We start from the raw sequence: 15,456 nt of genomic DNA, 5'->3' as shown, positions 1-15,456 counted from the left end.
ATGGCACGACAAGAAAGATGTTTCTTTTCTTTCAACTAATGTTTCACCTATGGAAGCAGGTAGACAAGTTGAAAGAACTATGCGTGGTCAACGCACACACATTACAAAACCGAAGGTGGCTGATGTTTACACCGCCAACATGGGAGGTGTTGATCGTGCCGATCAACTTCGTTCATTTTACGCTTCTGGCTGGCAATCGTGCAAGTGGTACAAATATTTATTCTGGCTTGCTTTTAATTTGTCTGTGAGCAATGCCTTTGTCCGTTCGTCACAAGGAAAGACAAAAAGAGCATTACTTCCATTCAAACGCCAACTTGCAGGACAACTTATCAATGGTTTCAGTCAAAGAAAACGCGCCGCAAGAGGGCCAATTCCAACTGGTCCAAGCCGTGCTGTTAGTCCAGCCGACCATGTCTCCGTTCGTGTAGAAGGAAGAAAGCGAACATGTATGCAGTGCAGTAAAATGAAACGCAAAACGCCGAAAGGTCACAGGGTCGAAACTAGCTACGAGTGCAAGATTTGCAAAGTTGCTCTTTGCCGCTCATCATGCCACAATGAATTTCATAGTGATTGAAATGCAAACTTATAAACTCAAATCAGGATTTAAGAAGCAAATTTTAACCCAATATGATCTTGCTGTTGATAAGTGTAAATAGAAAACAGGGTTCAACATATATTGTTATTTCTTGGCTTTAATTGGATATGTTACTGTTCGCAATATGGCGGTAAATTTGAAATTTTAAGAAAGTCGTGAATTCAGCAACAATATTTTTAAAATTTGTATATTGTGCTCAAATCAAGTATTTGATATAAGTAAACTCACGTTTCAACTTCAATTTTGTGTATTTTATTGTCTGACAAAATGTTCCAGTAACTACTGAGCATATATGTTTCATTTGGGAGTAAAAATGTCCATGATGGCCTCATTATGCTCCAGGAACAGCATGGGATTAGCCACCAAAGCCTTTAGTAGTGAAAGGGTTAATAATAATAATAATAATAATAATAATAATAATAATAATAATAATAATAATAACAATAGTACTAATACCATTAATAATAATTAACTTTCTTTATTGAGCTGGGTAGCACTCAATGTCTTGAGATAAATCTACATATGTCCCTTTAAAAGAGAAAAAAAACAACACGCAAACAAACGAATTTGACTCAACTAAGACAGTCTATGTACTCACTTTGTAATCACCTCCCAAATGAAAGTGAAGGTATCCTTGTCTCACCAACTGGTTCACAGCCTCACAAACATTTTTAAGGCCTTCCTTTAGAGTCTTGTAGTCCTCTGGGCCTTTGACGACTGCAATGGTGTGGTTACCTTTAAATAAGATAGAAAATAATGTTACAATAGAGAAAATAACAGTGGAGTCACTATTCGGTACTACCGTATGAACCGAACTGCTTAACAATACAAACAAATAAATTGTGAAATTATGTTGTGCAACATACATCTGTAACACGCTGTGGTAAAAGAGATTGATAATAGTTACCTTCGGAGGAGTTATTGATGTTGATTGTATGAAGCTGACCGTTCTCTTCACTCAACACAAGGGACTTGGGCAGCAGGCCATAGGTCTCCGCAAACCACAAAGCTTTTTTGGCTTTTTTCCTATGCAATGTAGAAATAATCATTATTATAATTGTCATTCTGAAAAACAATAATTTAAGTCGAATGATAGCAATGGTATTTCTTTAATCTATGTTTGCAACCATAGTTACAAGATTGTGTATAATGCAGGCATCATTAGTCCAATGATAGCTACATGTATGATTGTTATTTCTTAAGTTATGTTAACTTTGTATCCAAAGTTTTGAGTTTGTGTATGTTAAACAAACGTAGAAAAGCTATTTGCTTGTGAAGACCATTAGGAAAAATATAAATAAATCTTATCTGAAACGGGAAATAACCTTAATAGAAATCAAGACATGTTTAACTCACTGGATTTGCGACATGTGCCTCTGTTGTTGTTTTCCAGAGACTTCTGAGAATTTTTTGCCACTGTGCCCTTCTTCATGGACCTCTTTCATTGCTTCGTACATTTTCTCTGCTTGCTCCACTTGGGCATCTTGTAACTGGTAATTGTTGTGCTGCAGTTCGCTCTCCTTTTTACCCATTTCCATAACAATGTTGTATGGCGTTTTCGAAATCTCCTTGGGATGGAGAGCTATCTTGAGCCATGTTTCATCTTTCTTTCTTTTTCTCCTTTTCCCATTTCGTTCTTTGTTCAACTTGTCTACGAACTTTTGTTTCGGGTATTCAACAAATTCGCGACGCGATCGAAGGCTGATTCCTCCAGTGTGTAACCAATTAAACGTAGGTTTGCTTGTAAGATCGCAAACAGTTTCTCTAAATTTCCTTTCAACTTCCTCCATTCCCACAATAGTTTCCCATTTATTTGCAGAGAGAAGTTCTTGTCGTCGCCATTAACATAAGGTGCCACCATATGCACGAGCAGAGGTTGGACCAGGGGTTCTACGAGCTCTCTCCTGGTCCAAATCATTTGCGATCGGGTGGTCATCCATTACTCATCACTTTCCTTACACAAACAGAAGCCGGCTGTGTTGTTCAGTATTCAAACGTCGCTGGTCGAAAGCCAGTTTGCATAAAATTATACTCCGTTTACAGATGACTGAATTTAGCTCAACAAAGGAGTTAAGCTTCGCATTGTTCTTTCATGGCAACCATTGTAATACGGTAAGACAAAGACTTGACTCTGAACTCGCACAAATTTTGAACCTCGAATTTTTAAGCGTTAAAGTCTAAAACTTTTTGTGCTTGAATTTAACGGAAAAAACGGTCAAAGTGAAGGAGAGATGTGCATCTTCGATAGTCCGTTGTTTTATGCAGAGATTGTCGCTTGTTTCTACCAAAAAAATCAGGCTGAATTTTTAATGTGGTCATAACCCATACTAGAAAAAGCAAGGAAGTGCAGTTTTGGAGGCAAAAAGTCTGGAACTTATTGGAGTTGGATTTTATTAGTTTTTGAATAACATTAAAGTTTAGTCCCTAAACTACAAGAATCCGCTGTTTTATCAGCAAAAAATGGCCTATAGGTATTTGAAAATAGCGATTTTAGTGCGTGAACTTAGCCAAATTCATTCCTTTTCTCTCTAATTGTTGCGCTTTTGTGGGGCGTTCATGCTTGAATGGCCTGCCAGGGGAGCTCATTATTATCCGTAAATGTCCGCTCATTCTGCCCGATGCAATGGGGGTCACCGTGGTCGTTTTTGAGATAAGGTGCATTTTTTTAAGTTTCCGCTATTTTATGGCGATCTTAGCTTACAACTATCACAGAAACAATGGTCAACCTCAAGAATTGAGCGATTGTGATGTTTGTGTTGAATTCGCACATTTCTTGTCAAACTTTATAACACTTGAAAGAAAAGAAAACTAACAAAAACAAAAACCCAGTAGCCATCATTTGACTTAGATGCTTCAATGTTTCGCGAGTAAACACACCGGGGTAACTTGATCGAGGGGCTGCTGAATTCAATGTCACTTTCAATTTTGCGATTTACTTGTGTAGCCAAAAGTGCAATAACAACATTTAACGTAGCAAAAATCTCCCAAAATGTTTGTCGCTGATCGTAACTTTTTATATTCACGGTTTAAAATTAATGTTGTTTTCATGTCGTAAATTTTGTTGCTGATGGCAAAAATATTTTATTCTCGATCGACCATCCTGAAAACTTCCTTCTGCTCTTCCTAAAAACTGTGTATCAAAATTTATTTACTTTTGCATCAATATTTTTTTTGCATAAAGCAAGCTAACAAAATCTGTACCTTGCTTAGTTTGCATTTTTGAGTGTTTAAATAGACTTTTTGGTCCTATGCCTCTGTTACACAGTGGTATATTTTTAGGTCACCCATCCAGATACTATCCCCGCTGGGGAGGTATTAACTTCAGTGAACTTTTGTATTACAAATCTGTCAGACGCTCAGAGTGCACGCTTAAACTTGTGTTGAAAAGAAGATCTGAGGGAACTTGAAAATGAACAACATGTCAGCCTAGAAGCCAATGTTTCTCTATTCCCTTTTATTTTGTTCAATCTTTCTGGTTTAGTACTTTGCTTTCTTCTCAGGGGGCTATTTACGTAAGACTTGTACCATGGCACTACAATGATATACAATACCAAAACAATATCATGTACTCTTAGAGCTACATGTTGAACTTGAATATCCTGGAAGACAAAACGCAGCTAGAGTTGACAATATGGAATAAAGCGCTGTGTTGCTGCACTACCACACGTAAGCAATGCGTGTCTATTTTTTCTAAAGATTACAGAAATTTCTTTGTTCTAACAAATGATTAATAGGCCAGTAGCCAGGTTTTTAACCTCAGAAAAAGATATGTTTCGTCGTATGAACGTGTGAGCCAAAGGGCCTCTGCTCGTATGACTTCTGGGTGGCCCCTTATATGGTCTTAATGACCCCCGACTTGAAAAAATTGTGTGGAACGCTGCAGTTTAATACCACCCAACTCAGTCCTTTCTGTGTTTGAGTATCAGGTACCACAGGCAACCCAGTGTACGCTTATAAAGCGTCTAGTTAGCTCAAGTTGCTTCTACAGAACATAAGTTGTAGTTTGAAATGTACTTTAGGTCAAAATGATATCAAGCTAGGTCAAAATATTTTGAACTAGGTTATTTTGTTTCAACCTAGGTCATTTTGTTTCAACCTAGGTTATTATGAACTGTCTAAAAAAGGGTTTCCCTTTTTTTTGGCGATGTAATTAAAAGAAATGGGGCCTGGATTTTTAGGGGGAATAAAAAAGAAAGCACCTTTCCGTTCTTCGTTCACTAACCATCTCTCCCTCTCCTTCCCCTCTACGGTCGTTGTTTACTACCAACAGACTGTGCCTCTTACCTTGAACTTTCACAACATTCCATGCTGCTCCAAGGATTCGAACCCTCGCACCATAGGACATCTGAGATTACGTCTCCTCTGTATTAACCGCTAAGTCATCGAATCAGCAACTGAAAGCGTCTAGATGTTTTTTCTACCAATGAGTTTAAGCTGTTTCCAAGCCTTCACGACAACTACCATTTCGCACATGCGTAAATGACATAAAGTGAGACTTAGAAAAATTTCAGATCATACACAGGTAAAAGGCCGAAGATAGAACTTTGTGAAGAAGATAAAGGGTCCATAGGCTAAATTTATCTGAAGTAGAATGAAAAACACTCTGAATCTCCAGTGCCACGAAAGCAAAAAATTGTTTGAAAGAGGTGGAGTCTTTATTCTGAAGAACAAATAGTCAAATATTGTGCGAATTAAGTTTTGTTACGTCGCTATGCAAAATACACCTGGTCCAGGAACAAGGGATCATTTCTAGTCATGATATAACAAACCGATTTTCGCCACAAACACAGCGTTCCCACAGTGAAAAGAAGATGGTGGCACAGGCAAATAGAACAACAAAAGATAACCTTTACAGTTTAACCAAAGAAAAGAACTCGTCTCTGAACCACTGGTGTCATCATCTTGGAGAAACCACTTGTAAAAAAACACATAACCATTCACAGAACAATTGGCAAAATGCTGTATGAAGTGGTTTTTGGAATCGCTCGTAGAAAAGAAATTAAAAAGCCACAAATGAGTGGACAAGTCACAGCTACATCACATGCAGAGCAGGAAAATGGTGAATAATTTGAAAAAGTGGCAGGATGAGCTTGACATTAAAGGAGAGCGGTGTCTGACACTTGCCAAATGCAGACCGCGGACTACAGACTAACCCTGGATCACGGTTATTGAAAGCTAACCGCTCAAAAATGGGTCCTGAGACTTAAATACTGTTTATCAGCACTGTTTGAAATGGGTGTTCAACTTAATACGCTATTTGCAGGCAGCCATCAGTCTGTCTTTTGCAGTTATCATGCACCAGAAAGGGAAGAAGAAAAAGAAGAAGTTCGAACTTCTGGATTATGTGGCGCTGAAAATTAATAAAATGGAAAAGGAAACGCCCCGTCATCCAAATGTGCTACTTGCTCAAATTGGAGAACTTGAAGGGGACTGTCCCAAAATAATCACAAAATTTGGATTTATCACTACAAGTAGACTGAGCAAAATTGAAAAAAAGTAACAAATATTTTATTTCATAATTCAAAAGATATAACACTTACAAGAGCCTACAAAATGGCTTCTAATCAATAGATTATTAAACCCTTTTTACTGACTTTTCAAATTTTTGTTTTTACTTGCCTTTGATTAATAAGAATTCAAAGTAAGCAAAAGATAGAGGAAATAACTAAGCAAATTAAAAATCAACAGTACATCATGTATGTGTTTCAGCTCTTCTATTCCTTGGACAATAATTCAATATTGTTGCCCTCGGCCATCCTTAGGAGATTCATCAATGAAAAATGTCCTAAAAAGCTCTGAGAAAGAAAAGTACAATCGGTTATCATGCATTGTATGCCTAACCTCAATCTTAATGCTAACCATGTAAAATCAGTGCCTAGACTTAAAAACCATTGGAGTTTTATAAAATACTCATGAAAATCTAAGCTGCACTAAGTTCATCCCCTTTCCTCTATGACCAATTTACTAACCAATATATTACATGTACTTACTAATAATTGATGGGTTTTTGCTGATGTTTCCTACTATCAATTTCAACCTAGCTTAAAATAAAATGACCTAGTTTGGTTGCAAATTAATCTAAGGAACAAAATGACCTGTAACACATACACCATCATAAAATAATATACCACACCCACGTTTGCTTGATAAAATTCTAAAATTAAACGAGACTTACCTTAAGTCGATGTTTGATTGGAATACTATCTCGTCGCCAGTCAGGAACGGAGGAGTTACATGAGAAGCATGCGCATGCTAGCCAGTCAATCTTGAAAAAACCCCGAGCGTGAGCAGAGGGCGAGGAACGAAGGAGTTTGGGTGGGACATACCCTACAAAGGGAGGGCATGTAACTCCTCCGTTCCTGACTGGCGACGAGATAGAATTCCAATCAAACATCGACTTAAGGTAAGTCTCGTTTAATTTTAGAATTCTACCTCGTCACCAGTCCTAGTCACTGCGGAGCTACATGAGACTTGAAAGAGCTGATCACGCGAGGTAACTGCAGCAATAAGGAACACAGAGGGAGATAAACCCAACATATATAGTAGTTTAATATCATAGTAAGTACAACGTAACTATCAAATGATCTGCCACCAAAAACCGCAACCCAATGTTGCGTGACAGCACAATGATAGCGAGCAATAATACACTGAATATAATAATAAGAGAAAATTCTTCCTATTCGGAAATGTTCTGGAAATGGCTTAGAATGCTGGCTACAAAGTTCACATCAATTGGTTTGTGGTAATGCTTGGCAAAGGTTTGGGCATTGGTCCAACCTCCTGCTTTGAGGATTTCTGCTAGAGTTAGGCCAGTCAGGGCACTGTACGAGGTAGAGGCTGGTCTAGCGCTGTTGACGGAGAATGTTCCTGTGTCAATTCCTGAGTCCTTTAGAACACTTTTGGCCCATTTCCCTACGGTGGAGTTGGAGACTGGCTTGTGCGGCTTTGCATAGCTGATAAGCAGCTGGGTATCGTGCGTCGCTCGAATTGATTTTGTACAGGCTATGTATTGCTTCAAGTGGGACACTACGCAAATCGACTCATCTCTCGGGTATGCCAGTAGTTCTATGGGTGCGAGGTGCTTCCGGCACCGGGTGGTTTTGAGTGTGTCGCCAATAGTAAACACGATCTTCCCTGGAAGTTCTTGCATAAGGGCGGTATCCAGCTTCGTGATGGTCTGACATCACTGGCCCGTTAATAAACAAAGGAGCATAGTTGTCTTCTTAGTGAGGGACTTCAGGTCTAACTGTGTTGGGGGTCCCAAGGATCTGAGGTGTTGAAGGACTATGCTGACGTCCCAGATGGAGCTATATCTTGGCAAAGAAGGCTTAAGTTCAAAAACGCCTTTTAGGAACCGAGCCATTAGTGGATGTGCAGATGACAGAAGACAGTGCAGATCGAGCAGTGTTTATTGCACTGTAACCTAAACCAGAGGTGAACAAGGTTGCCAGGAAAGCAATGCCATTCTTCCCACTAGCGTCGAATCGATTGATTCCTTGTGACTGGCAGAACAGTTCCCGTATGCCAGGAAGCCATTATGATGTCCTTGGCCTTTGTAGAGGTGCCGTGACCTGTTAGGGTTTGCCTGATAAGAGACAAACCAGGAGGGAGAGTTGCTTGTGTAGTGGGTGGGTCACATTGGGACGGCTTGGGAGGTGCAGGAGATATTTGTCTGCCCGGAGGTGTACATTCTCGCAAATTGCCATTTTCATCGCCAGAGGGAACCATGCTTGCGTGGGCCAATTGGGCAACACACATACCCCCATCGCTTTGTCGTCCCTGATTTTCTTTAAAACAGCTGGAATCACGCTGAAAGGAGAAAAGGCGTAGAAATTTAGAGTGGACCAATCAAGGGAAAAAGCATCAATGGCGACTGCACCTGGGTCAGGCCTGTATGCAACATATCAGGTGAACTGCACGTTCAGCCTCGAAGCGAAAAGATAATTTCCGGGGGGAAATTCAACTGCGTTAAGGCGCGTGAAAGGGAGTTCTTAGTAAGCATCCACTCGCTATCCGTTTTATTTTGGCGCGATTCTAGATCAGCCAGCTGGTTGGATTTCCCTGCTATGTGAGCTGCACTAATCCAAATGTTACGTGAGGGACACCATAACCACAATTGTTTAGATAGCGTGTTCAAAATATCTGAATGACATGTTCCCATATGATTTATCACAGCTACAGCGGTAGTATTGTGTATCATCAATCGGATGTGTGTATTGTGAAGGGAGTGACAAAAAGCCTGTAACCCGAGAAAAACTGCCAAAAGTTCAAGATAATTGATGTGATTTCTAGCCTCCTGTGCGGCCCATAGGCCGCCAGTGGAGCGAGTTCCGAACACTGCTCCCCAGCCGTCCATAGAGGCGTCTGTAGTGAGCGTGTGATTTGGACCTTCCTGTGTTAAGACATTATAGGAATCGATCACGTTATTCGCCCACCATTTAAGTTCCTCGACAGCCTGGGGCGAGAGCGTGACTTCTTGATCAAAATTCCACTGACTGGCATGTAAGGCACTTAATTTGTCGCGTTCAAGGGACCGATAGTACAAGGGCCCATAGCAAACCGCGGGAAAACATGACACTATCTTTCCAATTACGCGTGCGAAGTCCCTGATAGTAGGGGAGGGGTCGGCAAGCAAGATGTTACAGGCTGTTTGTAGGCCAGTAGCTTTTTCTGGGGTCAACCTTATTGTCATCTCGACAGAGTTCAGTATGAAACCCGAAAATTCGAGCCGTTGCGAAGGGATGAAGGTGGATTTTGCAGGGTGCGCGACAAACCCCAAGGAATCAACCACTCGGACCGAATCAATAACATTGCCTACACACTCTTGGTATGTTTTCCCCTGTAATACATGTCATCAAGATATGTGCTTGACACATGGCCTCTTAGGTGAAGGGTAGAAAGAGCAGGTTTCAGAAGTTTAGTAAATTTCCTAGGGGCACAGGAAAGGCCATTAGGCAAACAAGTGAACTGGAAAAGTGTACCCCGCCACATAAAGCGGAGATATTTCCTGTCCGAAGGTCTTATCGACACAGAATAATAGGCATCCTTAACGTCGATGGAGGCCATGTAACAATCTTTTTCAATGAGCTTGATGACGGTGTTTAGGGTGTCCATCTTAAAATGCATTTTGTTGGTGTATAGATTGAGTTTCTTTAGGTTTAGTATCATCCGATAGCTACCATCTTTTTTGTTTCTCAGAAAGATGTCGGAAATTATCTCTCCGTGGCTATGCCCAGTAGGCTCGATGACACGTTTGGAGAATAGTTTTGCTATTTCCAAATCTATTACCTGTGCATCAAAATCTGATCTGACAGATTGGGAAAGGTAGTGTTGACAAGGAGGGCTATCGAATTCTATTTCCATGCCAGAAACAGTAGATAAAATCTCTTTATCGGATGTCAGCTGACTCCAGGCATCAGAGGAATGCGAAACACATCCGGCCCGAAAATTGTCGCAACGAGCTTGGAGATAACCACGAAGAGCAAAAGTAATGAAGCTGGGAAAATCACTCACCGATAATTTGATTTGCTCGAGGGAGCGCATTATTTCTTCCCTGCAGGGTTGCCGCTCTTCTGATAGGGTACTTTCTTGCGACTGTTCGGTCACGTGCCCTTCCCCAAAAAAGGCGGTCTTGAGTGGGAGCCGCTCTTGTTGTGGTTTTCCCTCTTTGCGGACCACGGCGATATCCACGGCTGTGGCCGTTAGAGGAACCGACCGTGTTTCCAATGCGATGGGTTTCTTTCACATCGTGTACTTGTTTGGCGAGGTCCTCCCCAAAGAGAAACTTTGCAGAGGCCTTCGTCTCCGAGGAGCAGAGGGCATGGAACTCAGGCTTTAAGGTGGGTTTCACTTGTTCCCGCCGCAAAAGAGATATCTCACTTGCGGCATGCCCTAGCAAGGCCACAATACCGATACTGCTCGTAAGCAGTTCCTTTTTGGAAGGACCGCTTAAATCAGTAATGCGGAGCAATTTATCGGCATTCGTTAGGGTTGCAAACGTTGCCTTCTGGAAAGCCTGTTGCAAATTGGCGAGCCGAAGGTCGGCTTTCTTCCTGAAGGAGTTTAGTGACTGCCAAATTTCTGAATTGACACGAGTCACTGTTATATCCACGCAGTTTTCCGGGTGGTCATATTTGGTCAAGAAGCTCGACATTTTTTCCTGTTCAAGCTTCTTGCCCCAACGTTTGTTGGCCATTTCGGCCAACTGTTTGTTGATGGGAGGACCCTTATGGCAGTCAACTCCTTAAGAATTTCATCGTGGTCTTCGGCGCCTTCATTATTGTCGTTTTTTGTGGGAGCTCCCCCCACTTACGCCATCGAGCAAATTCTGAACCTCTTCTTCTGAGGCGGTAATGCTTATCGCGTCAGAGTCCTTGCTAAATTTCATGCAAGGGCCGTCGGCTTCTTCATCCGAAGAGAAGCTTTCGCTGCCGCGTTGTCGTTTGCGTTCAGGCTCGTTTGTGCCCGTTGGGTCGTGTGAGCCAGCTTCCCGCGCTTTGCGAGAACATTCCCGGGTGGGGATGCTTTGGCATAATTGCCCCAGAAAAGTTGACATTCTGTCCATGTGGGCGTTGAGCTGGTCCACGGCCTTTTCAAGTTTGTTTGTGGTGCCCGTTGGGTCAGTAGTTGTCGCGCCCAGTGGGCTCTCAACAGAAGGTGCGCTCGTTGACTGTTCTTCCATTGTGCTTGGCATAATACAGTAATCTGAATGCGAGAAATGGTTAGCAATTTATAATAACGCGAAAGAAAAAAGGGGCTTCCGCGAAGCTTACCTCTGGTTATCTGGAGAATAGAAGGTAAACACAAAAGAAAGCGAGTGCAGTGAGGGAAAAACCCGTGGAGTGACTAAAACCCGTGGCGATCGACTAGAAAGCACTGATGCAATTGACTAGCTAGCATGCGCATGCTTCCCATGTAGCTCCGCAGTGACTACGACTGGTGACGAGGTACAATTTCTCTTTTATTGTACTGGCGTTAATAATATACTTCACGATTTGTATTGTAAACACTAACCAGCTGTGTGCAGCAAAAATATACGCAGTGGCTATTCGTGCAGAGCCCGTACACTGACCAAAATTTGCTCTTCACACGGGAGTCTTCTTAGAGTGATTATTACGGGTTCAATAACAGTCGGAAAGTCTTACCTTGTCTTTAATTCTTTTATATACAGTTCATCAAACAGCGGCATTTGTGCCTTTTTAATTTCATGACATAACTCCTTCGTTCGATGTCACCAGCCGTCTGACCTACCTTGTGTTTCTCGCATATAAGTCTAAGCACCCATTTCAAATAGCGCTGATAAACAGTATTTAAGACTAGGCATCCATTTAAAGTTTTTAGCTTTGAAAAACTGTGTGACTATGTCGTTCATAATCATTTTATGAAGACTCCCGTATGAATAGCAAATATAGGTCGGTGTTCGTACGGGTCCCGTACGAGTAGCCACTGATTTGAGGTTGATACGTACAGGGTTCATACAGGTCATGGAAAATCTGGAAAATCATGGAATTGAAGTATTTCAGTTTCCAGGCCTGGAAAGTCATGGAAAGTCATGAAAATTATAGTTATGTGTGGTACGTAAATTATTGCAGTAGTGGAAGCAAGGACAAAATAAAATGCAGGCGAGTTATGTCAGAAAATACTCCAAAAACAAGGACGATTTTGACAATTTTCGAAACTGGCAGCTAAAGTGTAGGTCATGGAAAACTGGAAAAAGTCATGGAAAGTCATGGAATTGAAAATTCTTAAGATTACGAACCCTGTACGTATACGTGACAAAAACTTGACACAGACTGATCAATCGCCGAAAATGTTTGTTTCTCATGGATAAACGCTTCACTTGCTTTCTTGCATCACAAAATCTTTTCTTGTCCGAAAATTGTTAAGTGTCAATCCGGACCTGAACTTTCTTCTAATCCTCGAGATGTTAGACAGAAGACTTGCAAACGTCCATATTGTGTGATTTAAAAGACATAGTATCCTCAACAACAACAACACCGAGATTGGAAGCAGCTTTAACAGGAACAACTTCGACATCCCCAGCACGTAAATAAAGATAGACCGGCATAAATAATAGCTGGCCTAGTTGTTCAGGAGGTGGATAACGCTATCCACCGGATAAATCGCTATCCGGCGGATAGCGCTATCCATCATTTGAACAAATGGGGCCTGGAATGAATAATCAGTAATGCGGTTTTATCGTGATTATCTTTCAATTCATTGAAAACCATCCACTTCTAAATATTGTTACTACAGGCCTCGAGCTTTTGTTTTCTTTTTTTTTTATGTACGTAGATATCTTTGGAGGAATGGCTGCAAATAATCCTTGTTGTTATGTACCTAGACTTTCACTCAACAAAACGAGCACTGTGATTGGTTGATTCTTGATCACGTGCCCCTGATCAAATGAATTTTATCCCGACCGTGATACAATGCGGCAGTTGTTGCCCGCTACGGATGTTTTGCTGCGATTCTTGAAGGAAAAGTCTAAATATAGAACAAAGCACGTGATGCCTGGTTCCTTGAGAAAAGAATAGTTTTGTTTTCCTCCCAAGTCACACATGTTTCCCTCGACTTTGTCTCGGGAAAACAAAACAAACTGTTTCTATCAAACTGGTCTATCAAGCAGGCCTTATACATGTACGTTGATACAGTTTCGCATGAAATTTCGTCCCTGCGGTTGTAGGTCCTTGAAACCTTAAGGAGTCCTTGCAGAATAGTTGCAGTTTACTATATGTACCCGGAAAAATAGTATTATAGTGTCTGATGATGTAATAACCCTCGTGTACAGACTGTTGACTAACGCGTGATCGTGAGCACCATTTATTGAATTTCTTTTAAACATTTGACTGGGAATAGACTTTTAACCTCTCATGTCAAGCTTTCACTACGTGCTTGTTTCTTCTTGCTTCATTTCAGTCCAAGGCAGCTTATGTTCTTTTTTACGAGCGACAAGAGATCAAAAACGAGGAGACTATGGAAGAGAAAGATGCAGGGACCAATTGCACTGATCAGGATGTGGATATGCCGGCTGTATGATGACCGACGACGCTCATCACGCAAGAAGGTCTTTCACTTGATTGGGATGTAAGAGGCTTCGAGCACTTGCACAGTCGATAATTATATTTTACATTTAAAAGAACTTTGAATGAATCTCTGCGCTTTGACTTAGAGAAGAAATGTTGAAATAATTTTAAGAGCATTAGAAAACGGAAGTTAGTCAGTGAACTTGGTCGTATGATTATGAACCTAGGTACAGTAACTGACTTGGATTAATATTTGCGAAGTTAGAACAAAGAGAAACAATGTTAATGTCACGAATGATAAGAAAAGCCTGAGGTGTCCGTTTAAAGAATTTAAATTGCTTTGGACTTTAAAGGGAAGACCTTAGACACCAATGACCAGAGCCAAGGTTGCTGACCAACGGTTTTCGTTAAAACAATGGTTTGCTGGGGGTGCTCAGTCTTGCGGGCTCAGAAAACCTGGTTGTGGTCATTGTTATTTAAGGTTTTTCACTTTAAAGAGTTCATACATTAAAGCATTTGTAACATGGCGATTTTGTTGCCTGTATCCTTTAAACAGATGTTGTTGTAATGAAAGACAGAAATTGAAATAAACTGTAGCGATTTTTCTGGAAACTATCGCTTTTCTCTTAAGTCACGTTTCAATGATTTTCATACCAATCCTTGTATTCTTGAACAGACTTGAGTGTAATGTGAAGTGCTAGGTTTCTACCCCATATAAACCATGTGAGCGTTAGAGTCATGTAGCAGCTCTCGTAACGTATAACGTGATTGGTTCGCTACCCAAGCCAAAAACAAAAGACTAAACAATTGAAACAAGGACTTACACTTAAAAAACAATAGAAGCTGCTTACAATACCAAACAATAGCAGGTTACGAGAGCTGCTACACTACTGGAGCGTTAGCCCTACAAATGGAAATGGGTACCACACAAGGACAGAGAAAAACTCTGACCAGGGTGGGAATTGAACACACGACCTTCGGGTTAGATCAACGCTGCTCTACCGACTGAGCTACAAGGTCAGACGGGAGCAGGCCGTGGGAACTGAAGATGTTGAATCACGGCAATGAACCGCTATTCAATTTTTCCCCTAAGATTTGAAAGTCCGAAAATTCTCATCGTTGTTTATTTATTCTCGCTGTTTCTACCTTTACAGTAACTTTAATGGACTGGGATTGGTGGTCAAACGTGGCGGTCCACTTTTTCTCCTAAGGAATAAATCTTCCTAAATAGAATCCTCAAAAGGGCCCCAAAGAATCTTTTAAAGCTCAAAATGACATGTAGTAATCGCTGTCGGCAACAAAGTGAACTGAGTAGCGCATCAAGCGAGAACCCTTCTCCTGCTGCGAAACGACCACAAGGAGATAGAGAAGCAGCTTCCCTTCCCCGACCCAACAAAGAAAGGTCGGTAGAGCAATGGACTAAAACTCGCAGTGATATGTGGAAAATGCTATTGGACATCAAGTCAGATCTGAGCAAGATACTTACCGAAAATCTGGCCCTGCGTAAAGATGTGGAAGAACTGAAGTCTGCAGTACATTTCAACGATTCGAGACATGGCTGCTTTAAAGACAGCAGTCGAGCAAATCACTGCTGCAGTAAAGAAGTACGAGGAGGACTTAGGGCAGCACAAAAGTATTCACGACCTTGAACTGAATCAAGACTCTTTGGAATAGTACAGTAGAAAATATACCGTTGAGATTCATGGTTTCCCTGAACAACAGGATGAAAATTTAAAAGATGTCATCAGTGCTATTGCGGGTAAATTAAATGTCAATATACAGCCAAGATATCGACATTGTGCATGGTCTTTACAGAACGCCTCCTACTGTAAAGCC

The 15,456-nt window shown here is 41.1% G+C and overlaps 2 protein-coding genes across 5 annotated transcripts in view; both read left to right on the top strand.

Moving 5' to 3' along the window:
- LOC138000814 (piggyBac transposable element-derived protein 4-like) overlaps positions 1 to 931 on the top strand; it is a 3,261-nt gene extending 2,330 nt beyond the window's left edge. Inside the window, exon 1 of the mRNA XM_068847469.1 lies at positions 1 to 931. This exon is cut by the window's left edge and continues 2,330 nt beyond it. Coding sequence (XP_068703570.1) covers positions 1 to 574 — 574 coding nt within the window. The 3' untranslated portion in view covers positions 575 to 931.
- The window catches only part of LOC138000812 (ubiquitin carboxyl-terminal hydrolase 15-like), a 199,672-nt gene extending 185,440 nt beyond the window's left edge, over positions 1 to 14,232 (top strand). For all 4 annotated transcript variants that reach the window (XM_068847466.1, XM_068847465.1, XM_068847468.1 and 1 more), the window contains one exon: positions 13,514 to 14,232. In XM_068847466.1, coding sequence (XP_068703567.1) covers positions 13,514 to 13,633 — 120 coding nt within the window. In that variant the 3' untranslated portion in view covers positions 13,634 to 14,232. The remainder of the gene's footprint in view (positions 1 to 13,513) is intronic.
- The last annotated feature ends 1,224 nt before the right edge of the window (positions 14,233 to 15,456 follow it).

Source organism: Montipora foliosa, chromosome 4, assembly GCF_036669935.1.
Source record: "Montipora foliosa isolate CH-2021 chromosome 4, ASM3666993v2, whole genome shotgun sequence".
NCBI lineage: Eukaryota > Metazoa > Cnidaria > Anthozoa > Scleractinia > Acroporidae > Montipora > Montipora foliosa.
Note: the sequence above shows the minus strand (reverse complement) of the source record. Positions and strands in the feature narration are given on the sequence as shown.